This window comes from Capricornis sumatraensis, chromosome 20 (genome assembly GCF_032405125.1).
Source record: "Capricornis sumatraensis isolate serow.1 chromosome 20, serow.2, whole genome shotgun sequence".
In the NCBI taxonomy this organism is placed as follows: domain Eukaryota; kingdom Metazoa; phylum Chordata; class Mammalia; order Artiodactyla; family Bovidae; genus Capricornis; species Capricornis sumatraensis.
In genome coordinates, this window is record NC_091088.1 from 19,044,070 (window position 1) to 19,067,997 (window position 23,928).

The 23,928-nt window shown below is 58.8% G+C and overlaps 2 protein-coding genes across 2 annotated transcripts in view; one reads left to right on the top strand and one right to left on the bottom strand.

The window, feature by feature from the left end:
• The window catches only part of JPH3 (junctophilin 3), a 74,989-nt gene extending 59,834 nt beyond the window's left edge, over positions 1 to 15,155 (top strand). The window contains exons 3-5 of the mRNA XM_068992791.1: positions 11,533 to 11,657; positions 12,611 to 13,509; positions 15,075 to 15,155. Of these exons, the coding sequence (XP_068848892.1) occupies positions 11,533 to 11,657; positions 12,611 to 13,509; positions 15,075 to 15,155 (1,105 nt within the window). The remainder of the gene's footprint in view (positions 1 to 11,532; positions 11,658 to 12,610; positions 13,510 to 15,074) is intronic.
• A 4,097-nt stretch (positions 15,156 to 19,252) lies between these two features.
• Positions 19,253 to 23,928, bottom strand: part of KLHDC4 (kelch domain containing 4) — a 31,623-nt gene continuing 26,947 nt past the window's right edge. Inside the window, exons 8-12 of the mRNA XM_068992600.1 lie at positions 23,641 to 23,716; positions 21,670 to 21,878; positions 20,815 to 21,217; positions 20,238 to 20,348; positions 19,253 to 19,665 (exon numbers count right to left, since the gene is read on the bottom strand). Of these exons, the coding sequence (XP_068848701.1) occupies positions 19,454 to 19,665; positions 20,238 to 20,348; positions 20,815 to 21,217; positions 21,670 to 21,878; positions 23,641 to 23,716 (1,011 nt within the window). The 3' untranslated portion in view covers positions 19,253 to 19,453. The remainder of the gene's footprint in view (positions 19,666 to 20,237; positions 20,349 to 20,814; positions 21,218 to 21,669; positions 21,879 to 23,640; positions 23,717 to 23,928) is intronic.

Genomic DNA, 23,928 nt, shown 5'->3' on the forward strand with positions numbered 1-23,928 from the left:
GCAGGCTCAGGGAGTCTTGCACTTTGGGGATGGTTTAAATGCTCACACGGCGGGCAGTTTCCAGGCATTCTCTGGCCAGTCATCTTGCATTGTTTGGCTTCATGTCCATATTCGATCTGACCCAGGGGCCTCCCAGATACGTGCATCTTTTACTGAAGATGGATTCCAGCGCAAGGGTTTCGGGAGGTTGGCGGGACATATTATGGTCTGACACCCCTCCCTCCTCTGATCTCCACACATGTGTAGTCTGGGAGATCTCCTTGACCCTGAGAATGAGAAGTATGTGGGTGAAATATCCTTAAGATGAGCAGCCGAGAAATATCCTTACTTTTACTCAAACAGGGCCCAGCTCCTCCCTTCTGCCTTACCGTTAGCTTGAAGTGTCAGAAGGAGACGAAGCCCAGCTGCTCAGGGGCCTGACTGCTCCACCCTGTCTCCTGGTGACACAGTGCGGGGGCCCCCTCTGCTGTGTCTGCCCACTCGGGGCTCAGGGCTCAGCCACTTGCCTTTAGTCCGGTCGTCCTGGAGGAGCGTCCATGCCTGGGACTGCGCTCTCACTGGCGTGCACACAGCCTTGCACATTTCCATCTATAGGGATGCACTGCTCTTCGGCTGGAAGCCCTTAGCAAGGACCTAACGATGCGAAGGCAAAGGGTTACTGCACTGGCCCTGCCTGTGAAAGGAAGGCTTGTGTGCCTCTGTCTCCCCTTCTTTCTCCCCTCGACTCTGGCTTGCCTGCCAGCCTCTCTTCAAGGGAACTAAGCCCTGGATTCTGCCCTTAGAGATGCCCGCACGCCTCAGGGCGCGTGCAGGTGGGGACAGATACAGGTCTGGCTCTGCCCTCCTGCAGGCAGGGGGCGGCCTTGCTCACAACAGTTAGAAAGAAGAGATCCTGTGGCCTGGAGTGGGGCAGGGGGTGCCGGCAGGGCTGGGGCTGGAGGGACAGTGGAGCACTTCCCCTTCCTCCATCCCCTGTCCCCAGCCTGGCATCCCGCCTAGCAGGGTGGGCTGAGTGGTACCCCTGAGAAGTCACCTCCACCTGCAGACACCCTGGAGACCCAGCGTAGCCCTCTCTGGGGAAGCAAATCAACCAGAGTGAGGGTCTGGAGACGTAGTCGTCCTAGATAGGTGTGGTCTGAGTCCAAGGACAGTGCCCTCACAGAGGTCGGGGCAGGGGATGCCATACATGGAGAAGACAGCCCGTGAAGGCAGTCATGGAGGGACATGGATCGAGCTCAGTTATAAAACCAGAGCGGGGAGGTGGTAGTGACGAGGTCAGATGCCGTCTGCAGAGAGACCTAATGGGAGGACAGTGTAAGGCCAGAGTGCAGGGGCCGTGGGGATGAGAGATGAACGTGGAGCTTGGTCACGGCCTTGGGCAGCGAGGGCAGGGCCCCCGGTTGTCGGGCGGGCAGGGCCGCGATCCTTCTTCCTTGGGCCCAAGAACACCTCTGGGCCCGTGAAAGGGCCCTTGGCACCGAGGGCCTCATGCTCAGCTCGGCCATCCCGGCTGGAATCACGTGTGGGTAGGCTCCAGAGGCTCCTGGGGGCCCTCAAGAAGGCCATCAGGAGAAGGAGTGGGGTGGGTGGGGCTAACACCTGGCTTCCACTTGGCGCCTTCCCCCTGAATGTGCTCATTGCACGTCTCCACCTCTGAAAGGCGGTCCTTCACTGGCTGGAAAAGTGTGTGTACCTGTCCCAGCTCTGGGCCCCAGAGCGCGCCCAGATCCCTGTGCCTCAGTCTCCTGACTGGTCAGTGAGGAGTAACCCACACACTGACCTCAGGGTCGTCATGGGCATGGAAACAAGCTGGCTGCCAGGGTCAACAGGGCCCACGACAGTGTGTAGAGGACCCCTGACTGTCCCCACACATACACAGCAGGCGCTCAACACGTGCTGAATTGAATCCGGGCATGAGAAAGTCAAGCCTGGACTTGGGGATGGGAGCTGGCGGCTGTGAGTGGGACCACACACCTCCTCCTGAGCAAACAGTGAGCTGGGGGACCCAGGGCAGCCCTGGGGGGTGGGCACGCCTCAGTCTGAGGTGTGGGAACACGAACCGGTTCACCGCGGTGTCAGCCGGGGGCAGAGGGCTGACTGCAGACAAGTTCAGGTTCCCAGGCCCACCCAGACCTGCCGAGTCAGACACTTGGAGGGGCTTGGCCATTTGGGGTTTTATCACAGCCCCCCTCAAATAAGGTGACATTCCTAGTTCCCAGATGGACAGAGCTTGGGGGGACACAGGCAGGTCACTGCATGCCCCACCCATGTGTCCACCCGTCTGATGCACCTGTGGCCTTGTCTTGTGCAGCCCTGTGTCTGGGAGGTGCTGTCCCCCTGGTTGGCGGGAATGCCCGGCCCTCCTCTCTGGGAGCTGGGGTGCAGGGGGCAGAGGTGCAGGACACCAGGTGGAGCTGCCAGGGGGTGGGGACCTGGGACTCCCCAGCCGGCTCACGGCACTGGCCGGACCCCTGCTCAGCGTCCCCAGAGGGCAGGTCACCTCACTGCCAGCCAAGAGCCCTGCATGTCTCACTTCCGGGGAACCTTCGCGATGCCTTGGGAGGTTTCTTCTCTATTAAATGCAGTTGCTTGATTTAATTTTATTTTAGGGTTGCCGCAGCGTGTTCTTTTTATATATGTGTGAACGTATATGTGTAAATATACGTATGATGTTGGGGGATTAATGTCCGTGTGTTTTTACTAAGTAAAGCTGCAGGAACCAGACCGTGGCCCCTCTGGGATGTCTCCCATCCCTCCCTCTCAGTGTGTGTGTGTGTGTGTGTGCTCCCGAGCAGGTGGGAACAGCGGGACCTCCTCTCTGGGAGCCTCCGGTCGAGGGGGTGTTCACCAAATACACCATGAGGGGCACTGGATATGGGGGTCGGGGCTCAGCCACACCCACCATGCTGGCTTTGAGGCCAGGCCAAGGTGGCCATCTGAGAACGGGGACCCAGCTCCTGCCATCCAGCCAGGCCTCCCAGGAGGGTGGGCAGGAGGTGCTTGTTCTTAGTTCCACGGGCTCAGAATAAACATGGAAACAGCCCATCATGCTGGGCCTGATGAAAGCTGGGCCTCCATCAGCCTCTTGGATGAGTCCATCCCCAGAACTGCTGTCGTGTCTGAGCCACGTCTCCCTTGGGACAGAGGGGATGGCACACGCATGTTTACACAGGATGTGTGTGCAGAGATGCGCTAGGTGACGCCTGTTGGCCTGATCTTTGGGGGGATTTGCACTGAGCTCTTCAAAGTGGGAGCTGATACAGTAAGGTTCACATCATTCCTCTAATGACGAACCAGCAACCCCACTAGTTCACGGTGCACAAACCCTCCTCGATTCCACATCCCCCCGTGGCCCGCAATCTGGCCTTGCCACTGCCCAGGGGCCTGCCCTGCCCACCCGCCCCCTCGGTCCTATGCCTGCCACCCCATCCCTGGGGAGGGGTGGGGGGGTCTGGGCTCCAGCATCGGCATTTGTCAGTGAGTGTGGGGACCTGCTGTTAGTGGGCGTCAGGGGATAATCCCTGGGGGGGTTGGGGAGGGATGTCGACTCGGAGTCACCAAACCTTCACGGACACGCACTGTCCCCTCCAGGCCCACAGTGCTGGTCTCTGGGTCATTCCAGCCTTCCACATTTAGTGCTGGGCTCAGCCTATGTGGCTCCCCATCCTGCCCTGAGGAAGCCTGGAAGCCAAGAAGCTTCCTGCAGGCCCAGAGCCCAGGCTGGCCACCTCTCTCCTGAGCCAAGGCTTTGATTCTGTCTGGCAAACCCCCTGAATGGGATCAATGCTGTTTCAAGCCTACCTTGGGCCCCGGGGAGCTCAGAGTCCTTCCACGGCCCGGGCCCTCCAGCACCCTCTCTGTGCTCACCCCACGTCCTTCCTTCTTCCTGACCCTAAAATACCCCACTATCAGTTCATGCATCAGCCTGCTCAGCATGCTAGTAAAGTAATGCTCAAAATTCTCCAAGCCAGGCTTCAGCAATACGTGAACCGTGAACTTCCTGATGTTCAAGCTGGTTTTAGAAAAGGCAGAGGAACCAGAGATCAAATTGCCAACATCCGCTGGATCATCAAAAAAGCAAGAGAGTTCCAGAAAAACATCTATTTCTGCTTTATTGACTATGCCAAAGCCTTTGACTGTGTGGATCACAATAAACTGGAAAATTCTGAGAGAGATCAAAATACCAGACCACCTGACCTGCCTCTTGAGAAATCTGTATGCAGGCCAGGTAGCAACAGTTAGAACTGGACATGCAGCAACAAACTGGTTCCAAATAGGAAAAGGAGTACGTCAAGGCTGTATATTGTCACCCTGCTTATTTAACTTCTATGCAGAGTACATCATGAGAAACGCTGGACTGGAAGAAACACAAGCTGGAATCAAGATTGCTGGGAGAAATCTCAATAACCTCAGATATGCAGATGACACCACCCTTATGGCAGAAAGTGAAGAGGAACTAAAAAGCTTCTTGATGAAAGTGAAAGAGGAGAGTGAAAAAGTTGGCTTAAAGCTCAACATTCAGAAAACGAAGATCATGGCATCTGGTCCCATCACTTCATGGTAAATAGATGGGGAAACAGTGGAAACAGTGTCAGACTTAATTTTTTTGGGCTCCAAAATCACTGCAGATGGTGACTGCAGCCATGAAATTAAAAGACACTTACTCATTGGAAGAAAAGTTATGACCAACCTAGATAGCATATTCAAAAGCAGAGACACTACTTTGCCAACAAAGGTCCGTCTAGTCAAGGCTATGGTTTTTCTAGTGGTCATGTATGGATGTGAGAGTTGGACTGTGAAGAAGGCTGAGTCCTGAAGAGTTGATGCTTTTGAACTGTGGTGTTGGAGAAGACTCTTGAGAGTCCCTTGGACTGCAAGGAGATCCAACCAGTTCATCGTAAAGGAGATCAGCCCTGGGATGTCTTTGGAAGGAATGATGCTGAAGCTGAAACTCCAGTACTTTGGCCACCTCATGCAAAGAGTTGACTCATTGGAAAAGACTGTGATGCTGGGAGGGATTGGGGGCAGGAGGAGAAGGGGACGACTGAGGATGAGATGGCTCGATGGCATCATGGACTCGATGGATGTGAATCTGAGTGAACTCCGGGAGTTGGTGATGGACAGGGAGGCCTGGCGTGCTGCGATTCATGGGGTCGCAAAGAGTCGGGACACGACTGAGCGACTGAACTGAACTGAAGTTCATAGATAGGGCTTCCCAGGGGGCACTAGTGGTAAAGAACCCCTCTGACAATGCAGGAGACATAAGAGATTCACGTTCCATCCCTGGATCAAGAAGATCCCCTGGAGGAGGGCCTGGCAACCCACTCCAGGGTTCTTGCCTGGAGAATCCCCATGGACCGAGGAGCCTGGTGGGCTACCGTCCATGCGCTCACAAAGGATCAGCCACGACTGAAGCAACTTGGCACATGCGCAGAGGCATACAACGCCATAGATAAGAAGCGACTTATTAGAATAGGAGGCTTACAGGTGGGTGGGGGAGAAGGTAGGCTGCAATTCTATAATCAAAGGAAAAGTGGGGAGGAGAAAAAGACCACCTTCTTCCTCATTCTTGAGTAGACGTCAGGCTTCCATCATCAACTTCTCCTCCAGGTTGGGCAGGGGAGTCTTCTTGTCCCTGCATGATCAATCCAGGACTGTTGTGGGGCATTGGAAATGAGCGGAAAGGTGGTAACATAGGCTAAAAATGGGAAATCATCCCAGATTTCAGCGCCATGTCACCTTTTCCTATACCTTTGTTTGTAATGAACACGTCCTAGGAAGCAGTAACTGCCTGAACCCCCAGGGCAGGGTGCAGAGCTCCTGCCGCCACCGTTGCCCCGGGCAACCCTGCTGACCACCGCAGGCTGGTGGGGAGGCTCTGGGAGAGAGGGGGGTGACTGATAGAGGGAGCGGGGTCTTCGGGGGTGGGTAGAAGATTCTAAGACTGACTGCAGTGGTTGTAGTACAACGGTGCCGCCACCGTTTCGGGGTGTGTCTCCTCCTCCTATTGCATGGTTTTGGGGTTAAGCAAACCTGCTTTCTGGAGTCACGTGAACATACAGGGTCTCCCACACTTTTTTCTTTGCTTCCAACCCCCAGTGGGATTAACGATTCAATCACCTACCTTGTCCCTGGCACTCTTAGGGCTTCGGGACACCCGCTCCGATGACAGGCGCACCTGGAGACACTCGAGCCCTGTCCCCACCCTCGGCCTCCTGGACCTCCTGTCCTGCAGCCTCCTCGCTTGAGGCGCGTCCCCCGCTCGGCTCACGACCCGCACACATTTCCTTCTCAGGGTTCCATTGTCTGTGACAGGAGCACGCTCACGCTGGGGGCCAGGCCTGTCCCGACGTCACGCCTGAGGGCCTTCAGGAGGCTCAGGGTGGACGTCACCAGCTTGGGGGACATTCGTTAGCCAGGTGACGACCCCGGGTCCCCGGGAGTAGGGACAGCACAGGGTGGCGGGGCGCTCCCCTCAGACCCCAGGAGCAGCCCCGGGACTCGCCCCGCCGCTCCACCCGGGAGGGGGTCCCCGTCTCCACGCAGCGATGGGAGGGGCTGAACTGAGGCTCAGACCCCTGGTGCTGGGCTGGGGTGCAGGTGGGAGTGACTGCCCTGGGGAGGGGGCTGTTTGGGGGTGGTGCGAAGGTCCCGGCACTGGACAGGGGTGGTGGCTGCGTGGCCTGTGGACATGCTGGACGGCCCTGCCCCGCGACCTCCCAGGTGGCGCCCGTTGTGACGTGCGTCTCCCTCGGTCAACTCAAGCATGCATGAAGCGTCCACAGCGGGCAACCCTGCTGACCACCGAGGGCTGGTGGGAGGCTCTGGGGGAGACGGGGCTGACTGATGGAGGGAGCGGGGTCTTTGGGGGTGAGTAGAAGATTAAGACTGACTGCAGTGGTGGTACTGCAGCTCCACAGATGGGCTAAAGCCACCGAATTGCACTCCTCGGACGGGGGAGTTATCCCTGTGTGTATTATGTATGTACAGTCACTATTATACACACACACTGTTACATATATGTTATATAAACCACCGAATTGCACTCCTCAGACGGGCGAGTTATCTCTGTGTGTATTATGTCTATACAGTCACTATTATACACGCACACTGTTACATACAGATTATATACAACACACTATTACACAGATACACAGTATTTTATATAATAGTGTGTGTATATAATAGTTGTGTATATAATATATATCCACGTATATATACACACATATTTACACTATTTTTTAAATTTATTTTTTAATGGAAGGATAATTGCCTTACAGAATTTTATTGTTTTCTGTCAAATCTCAGCATCAATCAGCCATAGGTATATGTATATCCCCTCCCTCTTGAACCTCCCTCCCATCTTCCTCCCCATCCCACCCCTCTGGGTTGATACAGAGGCCCTGTTTTAGTTTCCTGAGCCATACAGCAAATTCCCGTTGGCTATCTATTTTAGATAAGGTATACACACTGTTATATATACACATGCTATTATATAGATACAAACACTATTATATGGATACACTCATATATACTGACATTATTATATAGATACAATTTTATAGACACACTATTATATAGGCACAGTATTATAGACATGCACACTATTATAAACACACATATATACACAAACTATTATAGATACACACTATTATATACAATTACATATGCACCCTATTTCATATATACACACATTTTTATATATACACCATTGTATGTGTGTGTATATACATATACATGGGATTATAGATACACAGTATTACATATACACACACACTGTTACAGATACATACAGATACACACATACATACACACGTGTATATATTATACAGACACACACTATTATATACATATTGTTGTTTAGTCACTAAGTCATGTCTGACTCTTTTGTGACCCCAAGGATTGTAGCCAGCCAGGCTCCGCTAAGCATGGGATTTTCCAGGCAAGAATATTGGAGTAGGTTGCATTTCCTTCTCCAGGGGCTCTTACCACCAGAGAGATTGAACCCACGTCTCCTGCGTTGGCAGGCGGATCCTTTACCACTGAGCCACCAGGGAAGCCCTTATATATATATACATATACTATTATATTTATACACACACACTATTATAGACAAACACACAATCATTCATGTTCACACATTATTATAGACACTCTATTACAGATACACATGCTAGTTTTTATACACAATTGTATATATACACACACAAATAATACACTAACATATAATATACACACACTAATGTGTATACACTGCTGCTAAGTCACTTCAGTCGTGTCCGACTCAGTGTGACCCCGTAGATGGCAGCCCACCAGGCTCCCCCATCCCTGGGATTCTCCAGGCAAGAACACTGGAGTGGGTTGCCATTTCCGTCTCCAGTGCGTGAAAGTGAAAAGTGAAAGGGTGCTCAGTCCTGTCTGACTCTTCATGACCCCATGGACTGCAGCCCACCAGGCTCCTCCGTCCATGGGATTTTCCAGGCAAGAGTACTGGAGTGGGGTGCCATCGCCTTCTGCAGTGATTATATAGACACACACTATATATAGACACATTATTATATACATGTGTGTGTGGATGTGTGCTTAGTTGTGTCTGACTCTTTGTGACCCCAGAGACTGTAGCCGACCAGCTCCTCTGTCCATGGGAGTCTCCAGACAAGAATACTGCAGTGGGTTGGATTTCCTCTTCTAGGGGATCTTCTCAACCCAGGGACTGAACCTCATCTCTTGCGTCTCCTGCATTGGCAGGCAGATTCTTTACCACTGCACTACTTATTATATATACACACACACACATGCTATTATATATGAATACACACTGATAAATATATTCACACACTGTTTTATGTATATACACACTATTATTTGGACTTCCCTGGTGACTCAGAGGTTAAAGCGTCTGCCTGGAATGCTGGAGACCCGGGTTCGATCCCTGGGTCGGGAAGATCCCCTGGAGAAGGAAATGGCAACCCACTCCAGTACTCTTGCCTGGAGAATCCCATGGAGGGAGGAGCCTGGTAGGCTACAGTCCATGGGGTCACAAAGAGTCGGACACGACTGAGCGACTTCACTTTATATATATATTACATATATACATTATTATATATATAATATATATACACACTCTGAGTTATAGCTCAATAAAGTGTTACTAGAAAAGCCCCTGGCACATTCTGGAGAAGCCACAGCATCAGCTAAGCTGAGCCCCGGCCCACGGGCAGGTTCCAAGGGAGCTGGTGTCCTGCCCCGACCACAACCCTCTCAGCTGCGGGAGCTGCCTTGCAGGAACCAGATCACACCGTTGGCCCGGGAAGGGCCGTGTCCAGTCCAGCACGTGTGGGGCTGTGGGGCCTCACAGGGTGAGACAAAAACCGTGGGCCCCTGCTGGGGGTAAGGAAGAAGCAGGTGGGGCACTTCGAACACGATTTCAGAGTGCCCGGGTCTCCAGGTCGGGGTGTCCGTGTAGGAGTGGCTCACCGGGTCCCATGCAGCAGACAGACAGAGAAGGACGGGGAGGCGGGACCCCCGCAGCCGGAAACCCTGCCTCGGTTCTTCCTGCTCTGTCCCCAGGGCCCTGGCCCGAGATGGGCCTGGGCAGCCGGGGCCTCACAGTGACCCTCGCCGGGTCTGACGCGACCCTGCTGGTTCTGAAAGTGAACACGGGCCTCGGCCAGCCGTGCCCCCATCAGCGCGGACGGCACAGCCCCCGAGGGCCGCAGACACGCCCTGTGCCTTCAGGGGTGCGGGGGGGGCGCCCCGTGGGAGCCTGTGGGCTGCAGCCACGGCTTATCAACTGATGACAACCGATGAGCTCCGTGTTCGTAACTGGTGCTGCGTTACTGGCTTGCCGCCCCCTGGGCTTCCTGCCCCTCGTCTGTCATGATGACAAGCACGGGTTCCCCGAGGGATCGTCCGTGGGGCGCTGCTTCTCTGCTTCCACGCCGAGGGGCCCGGGCAGCCACCACACTGAGAGGCGCTGGCTTTCCCCGTTGTTCAGAAACCGTGTGAAGGGAAGAATTTCCTTGGCACTGCGCTTCTACGGTTAGTTCCGCCTTGGTGGCCACTCCCAGGTGAGGCAGCAGGCTGGCGGGTGAGGGGCCTGGAGGTGGCGGCTCTGGGTCCTGCACTCCTGCTCATGCGATGACATACACACTCTCTGGGTACATCACACCCTGTTCTCTTCTTGTAAACTCGTCCTGGTTAGCATAGGGGCATTCTTAAAAAAAAAGCAGAAACCTGTGGCTTGCAAGGAGTGAGGGGTCTCCTGGTGGAGTCCATGGAGTGGGTCCCATGGGCGCTGAGGGGTGTGTGGCCAGGCTGTTTAGAGCGCTCCGGGGAAGGGAGGAGGCCCCTTGGGGGTCAGACTGCAATCGTCTCGGGGGACTGGCGGTTGGGAAGCAGGCCCCTGGAGCCAGGACAGGAGGCAGGAACAAGTGGAACCCAGAGGCAGGTGAGACCCTCCATCTGGGTGACCCAGCCCTTCCCCCTGCGTGTCTCAGCTGGACTCAGCTGGGGAGGGACAGGTCCGAGCGTTGGGCCGGAGGCTGTCCTGCTGGAAGTTTCTGGGCCGTACATCAAGCTCATTTGGAGTCGTGGCTCCCGTGTCCACCCTGGGGTGTGAGGTCCCCACGCCCCTCACACAAGGGCGGTGCCATCACCAAATCCAAGTGACTGCAGAGAACCATCACCCTGAGTGCTAAGGGGAGTTGGGCTTCGCCTTCTCTCAGTGCCTGGAGACCATGGCTCCCACCCACTTGGGGAGGTTTTCTCAGACCTCCCGGATGTGTCTCCTCCACATCCACAGGGTTGGAGGCACCAGCCTGTGGAGGCACTGTGGTGGCCGGGATAGGGTCTGGGGGAAGAAATGCTGGGCTGGGGGCCAGGGGCCAACACACCCATCCTGGCCTGTGTCCTGGGAACAGGAGCCGCGCAGCCCTTGGCTCAGCTGGGTTGAACAAGGGCCCTTCACACAGGGTGGGACGGAGGCTAAGCGGTCGCCTGGGGTAGGTCAGAGCTGATGTGCAGGCAGGCCACACTCCTTGGGCCCTGGCACCCTCTCTGTGCCAGGCTGGCGGGCCCCACCCCTTCCTGCTCCAGGCCGGCCACCTGGAGCACGGCCCACTCTGCGCGCTGGTGGCAGTGGCATCCGTTCAGTTCAGTCGCTCAGTCATGTCCGGCTCTTTGCGACCCCGTGGAGTGCAGCACGCCAGGCTTCCCTGTCCATCAGGGAATAGCCACCCCCAGAACCCCCATCTCTAGTCAGGGCCACACTGAGCACCGGCCCACCCCTGGAGGCTGAGACGAGTCAGCCAGGGGTCTAGTCTGTGGCCAGGACCCGGGGAGGAGGGACACTCCTCAGGCAGGACTGGGCCCGTCCCTGGCCAGGTTCCACTCTCGAGTGTGGCCTGCCCCGTGCCTGCAGCGGCTGAAGGGCACCGAGGCCCTGGTGGGACCGTGTGGGTGAGCGAGGTGTCGGGCGCCCTGTCCTGACCCATCCCGGGCCCTCACCGCCCTCCCGTCTCCCCCGCCCAGGACTTCCCACTCCCGGGCCAAGGCGGAGGCAGCCCTCACCGCGGCCCAGAAGGCCCAGGAGGAGGCGCGCATTGCCCGGATCACTGCCAAAGAGTTCTCCCCTTCCTTCCAGCACCGGGAAAACGGTGAGTCTGCTCAGCCAGGGCCCCTGGATGCCTCCCATGGGCTGCGCCCCAGAGCCCCCCGCCAGCCCATTGCATCCCTCCTGCCTGCTTCACCCCTACGACTCCAGTGTGCTCCACGCCCCCCAGGGCTGTTCTAAAACTCTGTCCCTGCTCTGCCCAACCAGGTGGCTGCCCTCCACGCAGGAACTGTGGCCACTGCAGCCCCTGGCCTGCTCTTCAGTCACATTTAAACATCAGCAGCCACACATGACCGAGCTGGTGGCCGAGCTGGGCAGTGAAGCTCGGAGACACTCAGGGGGTGCCCACCTGTGCTCTTGGAGCAGGGAAGGGATGAAAGGAGTTAGAAGCCCCTTGAGTCAGCCAGACCCGAGACCCTCCTCCCTCCTCGAGAGCAGGGGGTGACTGGTCCGAGGGTCTGCCGAGGCCGAGGTCCTGGCAGCCCAGCCCCCACCCTTCTCACGCAGCTCAGGATCATGTCTCTGGATGCACGCTTCCCAGAGCGACTGGAAGGCTCTTGAGGTGCTGGGGTCGGATCCGTCCTGGGACCACCCTCTGGAGCTCTGCTCTCAGCCCTGCCTTTGCAGCGGCTTGGAGAACCCCAGGACCCAGGATGGGGGCAGGGGCAGTGGGACTGTCACTTAAGCTCCACATCCTGCCTTGCGGAAGGTCACCCAGCACAAGACGTTCTGTCCTCAGCAGGAACACATCGGGCCTCGGGTCACCTCTGCAGCTGGGGGCCACCCCATCATCCTGATCCGGTCACCCTCAATAGTGGCCACAGATGGGGATGGGGGTCTCCTCAGGACTTTGAGAACACTGTCCTCCCACTTTCTCTGCCCCTCACCCGCTGGCAGGCAGTGAGTGCCGCCTGGCCCAATCCTGGTCCCCCCTGGGCCTGAGCACAGAACCCCCAAGTAACCTGCCCACCCACATCTGTCTCCAACCCGTCGCAGGGCTCGAGTACCAGCGGCCGAAGCATCAGCTTTCGAGCGACGACATCGAGGTGACCTCCACGGGGACGCCCCCGCAGCAGGAGAGCCCCGAGCTGTACCGCAAGGGCACCACCCCCTCGGACCTGACCCCCGACGACAGCCCCCTGCAGAGCTTCCCCGCCAGCCCCACGGCCACCCCACCCCCGGCCCCCGCCGCGAGGAACAAGGTGGCCCACTTCTCCCGGCAGGTCTCGGTGGACGAGGAGCGGGGCGGGGACATCCAGATGCTGCTGGAGGGCAGGGGAGGGGACTACACCCGCAACAGCTGGGCCGAGGAGAAGGCCGGGGCCTCCCGCGGCGTCCGCAGCGGCGTCCTCCGCAGCGGCCAGCCGGCGGATGACTTCCGCACCCGGGGCGCGGGCCACAAGCAGTCCGGCAACCCCAAGCCCCGGGAGCGGCGGACGGAGTCCCCCACCACTTTCTCCTGGACTTCCCACCACCGGGCCGGCAACCCCGGCCCCGGGGGCCCCAAGCTGCTGGAGCTGGACGAGGAGAAACTGAGCAACTACGAGATGGAGATGAAGCCCCTGCTGAGGATGGACTCGTACACACAAGACGTGCACCCTCCGAAAAGACGCTACAGCAAGGGGGGCGCCTGCCGGGGCCCCGGGGAGGACCACCGCCCGGAGGACCGGCCCTTCGGGGCCCAGAGACTGCGGTCCAAGTCCCAGAACAAGGAGCACGCCAGGCCAGCCCTCTGCGCGGAGCCCGCAGTGCAGAGGCTGGAGAGCCTGAGGCTGGGGGACCGCGCAGAGCCGCGGCTGCTGCGCTGGGACTTGACCTTCTCCCCGCCCCAGAGGTCCTCGCCCGTGGCGCTGGAGTCTGACGATGAGAACGGGGACGAGCTCAAGGCCAGCACGGTGAGTGGGCACCAGCCGACCGGGGTGGGGTCGGGGATGGAGGGTGGGCGGCGAGAGCCCGACCCCGCCCATCCAGCTCTCAGGACCCTCCCCCACTGAAAGCCCACCTACGGGAATTCCCGAACTGCCTCTGACAGGTCCACGCGAGGGTTACTCCCCTGGGGCATCTTTCCAGCAAAAGCGCCTGGGTGGTTCTGAAAGCTCCCCCAAAAGAAATGGGCAGCCTGGAACGCCTCCCCACCCCAAACCTTCCTCCAGCTCTCTCGGACCTTTCCCCCTGCTGTCCTTTAAGGAAAGTTCTGTGTCCTGGAGAGAAACCCAGAGGCCAGACAGAGCAGGCGAGACACAGGCATGTCCGCTCCCACGTGGGTGAGATGGACACAGTGCCTCAGGCCCCTGGGGTCAGATACGCGGGCGGGGTGTGTCCCAGGTTCCTCAGGCCCTGTGGGGGGTGGGGCGCTTCCTGCTCAGCTGTGAGGTCCACGTTGTCTCCTGCACGCCCCCCGCGGAGGGCAGGCGGTTTGGAGCAGAGGACAGAGGCCTGGGCGAGACTGAGCGCTGGGGCTCTTGCACCCCGGAGGGACCTCCCCAGGTCCCTTGTTCCCCCCACCCCTGGCTCCCACCTGGAGGCAGACACTCCCTGCTTCCTCCACTGCATGGCGGCAGGCAGGACCCATGAAACTTCTCCGACCACGGCCCAGTGGCTGACAGACGCCCCATGTGACCAGCCCTCAGGGCCCCTCGCAGTGTGCTCAGCCCCCAGCAGCCAGTGTGAGCCTGTGTCCAGGTGGAGGGCTGTCCTGAGACATGCCCGCCCTCTCTGAACCCAGGCGGTCCTCGCAGACCGAGCGCCCAGCTCTCTTCCAGAAATGCGCGTGGTGTATGCACATGCACGCAGTTAGTTTAGAAAGCCGAGCAATGGGCAGGGTGGGAGATGCAGGAAGGGCTTTATACTGAGTCCCCTGAACCGTGCTCCTGCTTTAAAACCTCTTAAAGCACATCTTGGGTGCTTTAAGACAAAGCTACTTACGGGAGCACCACCACTGCCAAACCCTTCCATGGAAGGGCTTCCTGCAGAGACCTGGGGTGGCCGGGGCAGCCGTTTGTCCCTGTACAGCCCTGGGGCCTGCGGAGGGTTGAGGATGGAGGGTCCAGGGAGGGAAGGGCTGGGGTCCGCGTGCCCTGGTGGGCTTCATGTCCCAGGATTGCACAGGGGGCTCCTGGCGGCTGCACACCGCAAGCCAGTGGAGAGGACTGGGAGAGCTCCGCCCTCCCTGGGTTGGGGCCACGCTTGGGTGGAGGGGCCGCTTCTGAAGCCTGGTTGTGCAGAGCTGGAGGCAGCGACACTGTAGGCCAAGGGGCGACTGTGTTCAGAGACCCAGGGCAGGAGAGGTGCAGGCCTGAAGGGCTTCAGAGTCCAGACTTGGACGCTCGTGAGAGCCTCTGACTGGTTCCTCAGCGATCCATGTCCGTCCCCCCACCCCAGTCCCCTGGGAACCCCTAGTTTGGCTCAGGAGTAGGGGAGCGGCCACAGGCTCACCTCACCTTTTCTCATTCTGTTCCAGGGCTCTGCGCCGATCCTGGTTGCCATGGTGATCTTGCTAAACATCGGAGTCGCCATTTTGTTTATTAACTTTTTCATCTGAGGAGATTGTCACATTCGGAAAAAACAGTTGGGGTACAAACAGGAGACGTTTCAAAGCAACACAACAAAAGGGAAGGCTCGTCGCTTGGACACCCAATGACAACTTCCGAGTCTTTTCACAGAACCACACGATTGGGTATTACTCACAGTTTGCCTTTTTTTCTGGGTAATGTTTTTTGGATTTTAGCCACAGTTCCTTGCTTGTATAACACTTTGCTGTGTGGCATGGCAGAAGGAGGCCAGCACGCCGACCCTCCAGCTTGACATGGAAAGAAAAGGGATCCCGGCAAGTCCGCGGCAAAAAAAAAAAATCGTCGTTGTCATCACACTCCATCTGGGACGTGGAGGGGGCAGCCTGGGTGGAGGATCGGGTGGTCCAGCCTTGGGGGGCAGGGGCGGGGCCAGCGGCTGGGGACGGGCCGCACACAGGGAGTCCAGTAACCCTGCGTTCCTGTTCTGGACGAGCAGGTGACAGGCGTGGGCATCCCCCTGGGCCTTGTTCTGTCTCAGACCTCTGCTGCACACCAAGAGCAGGGGCAGGCATCTGCCCTCTCTACTGCCCGTGAAGCCATCACACCCCGGCCCCTGGCACTGCCCCACGGCCCTCCTCACGAGGCCACCTTCCCACACCGAGTCTTACAGCCAAGTTCTTATTTTTCTCACTGTCTCTCCCTCCCCCACCGACCCAGGCCCCCAGGGCTGCTGCACAGTGGGTGTCCAGGGGACTGGCCCTGGGGGCAGGAGAGGGGTAGCACTGTGGTTGGGGACGAGGGTGAGACCTCGCGGGGACAGCCTGCTGCTGGGCTCAGGCCCCAGCACGTGGCATTCATGCACTGCGGGCGCAAGATGCCTGTCCAGGCTCCTGCCGAGGTCCACAGCCCGGTCGGCCCCCACGCCACGTGGTCCTCTCTGGCTGTCTCTGAGGCCGCAGTCTCCACATTCTCGTCCTGTGCCTGCCTCCACTGCCCCGGCAGACACGCGTTTTCCTCCTAGATGCCTCACGCACACTTGGGGGCTGGTCAGGTCCCAGGACAGGAATGTGGTCACAACCCAGGGGGGCTTGACAGCTCCTAAGCAGTCATGACATATCCACCTCCAGAATATGCAACATACTTGTTTCAGCCCCTCAAGACCAGGTTCTGGTGTGTCTGCCGCCAGCGCTGTCCACCGTCCAAACTAAACACCAAGGGCCCAGACCGTCTGGGTGCCCGCCTGGCGGGCTGTGCGCGCGGGTGCGTGTGGGGCCCGCGCTCAGCCTGGGAAGGCCCGGGGCTTGGCGCCCGTAGGCTCTGCTTGCTCTGCTTCTGTTCAGCTGTCTCTGCTACGTTTCGAGCAGATTTCTTTACTACACTGCACTGGATTGCTATATTTTTAACCAGAAATAAACTAAAGATTAGAGCATGTTCCAGTTAAATTCAGTTCTTTTTTTTTTTTTTCCTGTTACAGACTCACCCCCTGATCCTTTTCCCAGCTGGGTTGAGTTTGGGGGTCTTCTTCGGGGGAGTGGGGGACACAGGAGAGGGAGGGAGGATCTGCAGAAGATACATTTTTGCTGCTGTTACTTTCTGAAGGGATGTTCCATGTTTTTGTACATCTTTGTTTTTTTTTTTTACTACCGCGTGGTTGCCGCAGCCCTGGAGAGAACCAAATAAACATGCCTGCTCCTCGCAGCTCCACGCGTCGTCCGTGCTGGGTGTGTGTCCTGTGATTCCGTCCGCAACACTTGGTAAAGGTCCGATACCTCTGGTACATTCTGGGCACTGCAGGACACAGATGGTACCTGCACAGGCAGGGCACATATTCATTCACATGCAAACACCCTGAGCCACGTGCAAAACAGCGGCAGCACAAACGCCCATCATTCAAGGCAGGGGTCTCACCGGGGGCAGGCTGGCATCCCATCCCGCGTCCGGCTGCCGGCAGCACCCCTAAAAAGTGGAGCAGCGCCCGCCTGGACGGCTGCCATCTCCCTGCACCTGGGGAATCCCAGGTGGGTTCCGCCAAGACCATCATACCCTGGGGCTGATGGGCTCCACAAGCTAGTTTTTAACCAGTTTCCAGACGGTGGTCAAAGACTGGACTGCCCCGCAGGCTGGCCGGGCGGCCTTCTGTTGGCACCCCGGGTTTCCCAACAAGCACATCCACAGGCTCCCTCCGGGCCAGGCTGGCTGGCCCGCCACTGCCGGGCATGTCCCTGGTGGACACGCGGGCCAGGGAAGAACGGGCGCAGTGGCGTCCCCGATGGTGAGGAGCGCTGGCAGGCTTTAATTAACCCCAGAGCAGCCTCGCGAGAGGCGTCTTGTCCCCTGACAGCTGCTTCCGAGCTCGAGATGTGAAAACCAGGGCAGAGAAACCAAGAGACCTGGGCTGCTCGGCTGGGCTGTGGAGAGCGGGGCGGGGCTGCCCTCAGGCTGGGAGCCGCACCTGCACCCAAACAACCGACGGGGAAGATGGGGTCTGCACAGAATAGCTCAGCGTGGCTGCAGGAATGCAACCGTGGGCCCGCTTCCCTGCCGGATGCCCTCCATGAGGGCTCTGTGGGAGCATAAGGGCACTCTCCACTTTCCTACCTTCATGAAGCCCACAACTCCCCCGGAAAGTGTGCAAACCGCACCGGCCTGCTCATCAAATGGCTCCCTTGTTTCTAGAGCCCCACTTTGGACAGTAAGTCATATGGCCACCCCACTTAAAAACCCAAGAGGACATTCCCGAGAGCCCCGAGGAGAGGTCCAGGTAACAAGCCCGGGACGTGATGGACTTGTTGAGGCAGACGAATGTTGGGGAGAGTGAAACGAGCTATTTCTGTCTTTCGCCCTTTCTTTGGGTTTTCCTGACCCAGCAGCAGGACCCACCCTGCGGGTCCCCCCAGCCCCCTGGGCAGAGGCCATCTTTGGGTGACACTCAGCTCACCCAAGGGCTCGCCTCCAGCTCTTCCTGCTTTTGTCTCGGAAACTTGACACAACAGTGCCTCCCACACATCACGACCCCTCTGCCCACGGCCACACATGGTCAGCTGACGACACCCAGCTCGTACTGTCCTAGCGTCATGAGCCTCATGGGGGAACGTGGGTTTTCTACCAGGTAGTTTGGTAAGAGGAGGAGCCCAGACAAGGGCGGAGTGACGGGCAGCCAGCCTCAGGCTGGTCGGTCTTGCTCTGCCCAGAGCTGCCCACATCAGGAACTCGGCAGGAAGCAAGACCAAGAAACCACAGGCCCCAGTTACCAACCATGTCTCTGACTCAGCCTGAAAGGAATCAAGCGCAGCTGCGTTTGCCTCTAACACCAGAGACGAAGCTGTACTTACGCCACATGTGCATGAGCCTGGGAACACGGCCTTTGGGACACAGACTGTGCCCCAGCAGTGGGGGTGTGCAGGCGTGGGCACAGACACACTAGGGTGCTGGCCACCCAAGGGAGCAGCTGGACAGCCAGCCAGGCCAGGCAGAGGAGACCAGAACAGGAGGACCCCACGAGGGCGATGGAAGCAGGACACTGCACTGACCCTGCCCCCTGAAGGGAAGCCCCTGTCCTGTCCAGGGGAGCCCCCGACTCCTTCCAGGGGAATCCTCTCTCCTTCCAAAGGAGGAGTGCCCATGTCATCCAGGAGAGCTGCAGCTCAATCCAGGGGATCCCCTCTCCACCCTGGGGTGCCCCCTCTCTGTCCTGGGGCACCCACATTCTGTCCTGGGGAGCCCCCTCTCCACCGTGGGGAGCCCCCCCTCCACCCAGGGGAGCCCCCACTCCATCCTGGGGAACCCCCTCTCCACCCTGGGGAGCCTGCACTCTGTCCTGCGGAGCCCCCCTTCACCCTGGGGAGCCCCCTCTCCATCCTGGGGAGCCCGTGAGAGAAAGGGGTGGAGCCCATCCGAAGGTGGGGCGGCGAGGTGGGCTCACCAGCCAGTCAGCACAGCATGGAGCAGGCAGGAGGCCCACGGAGGGCCCAGGCAAGCCTGACACGGCAGACACACCAGGAGACCCCAGGCCACCTGACACGGCAGACACACCAGGAGACCCCAGGCCAGGCCCGACAGCACTTTATTTTCCAAAGAACCAAGAAAACTGCACAGCAAGTGGTCGAAAGCTGCCGCACTTTTTAGACACGAATGAGACGGCTGACCATGTAGTCAGGCAGAGCTGGACTCCTGCTCCTGCTGAGGGGAAGCCCTGTGAGCTCCACGTCCCACTAGGCGCTGCACCGTGGGCGCAGCTCACCCTCGCCCTCAGTCCAGCCCCAACCTGCCAGAGGCCCAGCCAGACGTGTGGCACAGAAGAGGGACAGCAGCCTCGGGCCAGGTCAGTTTATTTTAAGCCGCAGGGAACCGCGCCTCCCTCGGTCCATCTTCCAGCCGAGCTGTCGTAGAAGGCCTGGGCCAGGGCCTGCGCGGCCCTCAGCACCCTCCTCTGCGGGGCACTGGGCCCGACGTCGTCCCGTGCGCACCTCAGCCAGTGCTGCTCCGTCCTGGGCAGGTAGTCCGCGAGCAGCTCGCCAGGGGCCACCGAGGGGTGCTCCTCTTTGGTGGGGAAGGAGAGAGAAACGTGTTCAGTGAGGAAGGGGCCTATGTCCTGCGGAGCGAGCGTGTGAGCACCCCACGTCCACAGAGGACTGCACAAGGAAAGAGCACAGGCCCCACTCACAGCAAGTGCTCACACACCCTCCACACAGTGAGAAACACACACAGAAGCTGCCTGCCTCGGGGGCACATCTACACAGCAAAGTGAAAGAAAGTGTTAGTTGCTCAGTCGTGTCGGACTGTGTGCGACCCCATGGACTGTAGCCCACCAGGTTCCTCTGTCCATGGGAGTCTCCAGACAAGAATACTGGGGTGGGTTGCCATTTCCTTCTCCAGGGAATCTTCCCGACCCAGCGATCAGACCCGGGTCTCCTGCATTGCAGGCAGATTCTTTACCATCTAAGCCACACAGCAAAGTAAGCCTTAACAAAAACTTAGTTAACTTTAAAATCTTGTTACCAAAAAAAAAAAAAGGAGGGGAGCTGTGAGCTCAGAGGGAGCTGGCCCCTCCCCAGGGCCCCCACTCCTCCCCTCCCCCTCCTCCCAGTGCCCCTCCCCCCCCTGGCACTCACCCCCGCCCTCCTCGCCGCTCTCCTCCTCGTCCTCGTCCTCGCCGCCCTCAGCACCCTCGGCCTCCTCGCTGTCCTCATCCGAGTCAGTCTCCTCCAGCCACTCCTGAGATTCTTTAAGCAAAGGGAGGAACCAGTGTCAGTGTGGCTGCCTCGAGGATGCCACCCTCTGTCTAAATACCGGGATGTGAGCGCGGGGCCCACCCAGCATGTCTGGGGCTCCAGGTCAACACCTCATCCCTGCATCTCACAGCAGGGCTGGGTGGGGAGGCTGTGCTCCGAGACAGGAGGGTCTCACAGCCACTCCGAGTCTCTCCCCAGACATGTGGATCTGAAGGTACTTCAGCCTCAGCTCAGGACGGAGCAGTGACCACATCCACGCAGCCTGCCTGTGGTGTGACTGGGCGGTGGGGAGGAGGGTCCACTCAGGGCACAGAGGGCCCCTTGGGGAGAACAGGCGTCCAGTCCATGCTGCCTGGGGCTGGTCCGGGGCTCACGAGTGGTGCTGGGGTGAGCCTGCGCCCTCCCCGGGCCTGCAGGCACTCTCTGTGGGCACGGGGTGGACGGCGCTCCCCCTCACCTGGGTCCGTCTCTACCAAGACCGTCCACTCCTCCATCTTATGGAGGTCCAGGCAGTAGAGGTCGCTGAGGGTCACCTGGCGGTCGCCGGCCTCAAACATGCCGCCATAGAGGTAGAGGCGCCCATGCTTCACGGCCAGCATGGCGTTGGAGCGGGGGCTGGGCTCCACCGGGGCCACAGCTGCCTCCTCGGGGCTGTCGTCGTCATCCGACTCCAGCTGTCCCGCTGCTCCCGGGGCGGCGAGCACCTGTTTGATGGTGACCACGGTCCCATCCTCTGAGACCACCTCCCTGACCACCTCCAGGGGCTCCTGGGCACTGGGCCCCTTCACCGCCTGCTTGTCGGCGCCCCCGGGCTCCGCCTTTCTGCCCCGCCTGTGCCTCTTCTTCTCTGCCTTGGGCCCCTGAGGATGGAGAGCAGGCAGCATGATGTGGCAAGTGCCCAAGAGTTAGAGGACCCCGCCCCCGCTGGGCTTGCCCCAGGCCACCCCCTCGCCAGGGTGACCTCTCGGAGGAACGAGCCAGAGCACAGCGCTCCCGCCGTCCGACCCCCATCAGAGGTGCCAGGGCACTTCGTCCGGAGCCAGTCTTCCCCACGGGGTGGACCATCCCCCTTTTTGGCCCTAGGGCCCTGTTTCTGAGGCCCCCGACCTGACACAGCCCCAGGGAGCCAAGCCCCGGGACAGCAGCCCGAGCCGCGCTCCCAGCCTGTGCTGGCAGCAAGGGCAGGGGCGACCTGGTCCCCACCTTCAGTGATGGGGAAGACGGTGACGATGGCTCCACAGAGCTCAGCAGACCCAGAGACAGGGGAGGCCCTGAGGTGAGGGAGGTGTCGCAGGCCGGGGGCCCACACTACCTTCAGTTGCCCTGCAAACCAGCGGTTCCTGACGGGGTCGTAGAAGTGCAGGTCGTTGAGGAAGTCCCCCTCCAGGCTCTCCTCCTCCTCCTCGTCACACACCCCTCCGAAGAGCAGCGTCTGGTGGTTTGGGGCCACAGCCACCGAGAATCCAGACCTCGGAGTGGGCTTAGCTCCAGAAGGGTTAATCCGTGTCCACGACCACTTGCCTGCCAAGGAGAGGAGGCAGGGACCCATGGACCCGCAGGAGGGCGCGGCCATGGTCTGTGGCTCCTGGGCCAGCCGCCCTGGAGGCCGTGCATCCTCAAGGGCTGGTCTACACAGAAGCCACCCGTCCACACAGCCTCCCAACACTCGCCTAGGGCACTGGGCAGCGGAGCTGTGAAGGCAGGGGTGAAGAGGAGGCCGGCCCACTGGCTCTGGGACCCGCACACCACGCCCTGGGGCGGGCCAGCACTGCAGTCCTGCCCTCTGGGTGGGCACTGGGTCTGCCAATAACCCTCAAGAGGGGGTTGGGCATGGTGCGTGAGGGAGTCTCCCCAGCACATTTAGAGAAGGACAGGGATGTCTTCTGTAATGAAGCGACCCACAGCAAGCACCCCCTGGAGGCGCGACCCCAGCTGCATTCACCAGCGGGCCAGAAGGTCACTCATGACAGCCAGCATCTCAGTGTTTAAATAAGAGAAGGCTGTCAGCGTGCCTCGCATGGGGTGAGGGTGGCGGGGTGTGCTCGCCCAACTATGAAAGGGCTAGGGCTCCACTGCCGAGAACACAGCCCTTTCAAGTGCAGGTGCGCTGACGGGTGAAAGGGGCTCTACTCTTTGGCTCCAGGTCCCCATCACCTCTGCATCCAAGAAACACCTTGTACGGAAAGAGCGTCACAGCAAGGAGGAGGACAGGCCCTACCCAGCAGGCCTCTGGCCCCAAAGAGACGCCCCTCCCAGGGCAGGGAGCAGCCCAGGGCCAGGCAGGCTCCATCCTCTTAGGCCTCTCGCCCACCACTGGCACCACGCAAGCCAACCACCTCCCCCACAACAACCCCCTTCTCTTTTTTTGAGAAAAGCCAGTATAAAGCGCTGTTATAGCAGTAATACAACTTAGACTCCTATGTAGTGCAGGGGATGGCAGTAGGGTGGGGGAGGAGGCAGTGGCTTCTCTCACCGATCACTAGCTTTTGAGCTTTAAAAAATGCACAACGGGAGGACACCTACATGACTACTGACAGAAGAAACGGATGAAGAAGACGTGATACATATTCACAATGGAATATGGCTCGGTCATTAGAAAGAATGCAATAATGCTGTCTGCAGCAACATGCATGGACCCAGAGGTGATCACACTCGGTGAGGTAAATACCACACGATCCTATCCATGTGTGGGACCTAAGAAGAAGGATACAAGTGCACTCACAAAACAGAAGCAGACCCACAGACCCAGGAGCAAAGTTAGGGTTACCAAAGGGGAGGTGTGGGGGGAAATTAGGAGTACGGGATTGACAGAAACATGTCACTGCGTGTAAAATCAACAAACACCTACTGTGGCACACAAGAGCTCGTTCAGCATTTTACGGCCTATAAGGAAAACCATCTGAGAAGCAACGTGTATGCTTAGATATAACTGCATCACTCTGCTGAGTACCTGAAACTAACACAGCACTGGATGTTAACTATACTCCAACTAACAAAAAACAACAGTGGTGACTTCAATCCCACCATAAGCCTCCGGGAGTCTCCGTCCTACCACTGAGCAGGAAGGAGAGAGAGACGACAGGCACAGTGGACCAACCGACACCACCGGGGTTTTAACTCTGCATCCTCGGTGCCCCGGAGGGCATGTGGGAGCCGTTCGCGAGGTGTCTGCTGGCCTCCCGAGGGGGCACGTGCAGGGGCTCCCCACCAGCCCCAAACCCTCTGCCCGCCTCCTGCCGACACACAGCCGCCCACGTGGCTTGTCCTGGCACAGCGCACGCACCTTCTCTCCCCTCCTCAGCCTTCAGCAGGAACATGTCAGAGTGCTGGGTGCCTCTGTCCACATCTTTCCTGACTCTCTGCAAAAGGAACAGGAAGCCATGAGAACACGTGCCACACCACGCCATGCACGGCCCCTCAAGCTCACAGTCCCAGGTCCTGTGGAGGCGACTCGGGAGCCTTCACTCAGATCAGCTTCAAAATCTGAAACACGACAGGCTCCCTCCAAGCCCATCCGCACAGAGCCCTCTGCTCAGGGTGGACGGGCTGGCACGGGGACCTCTCCTGTCGT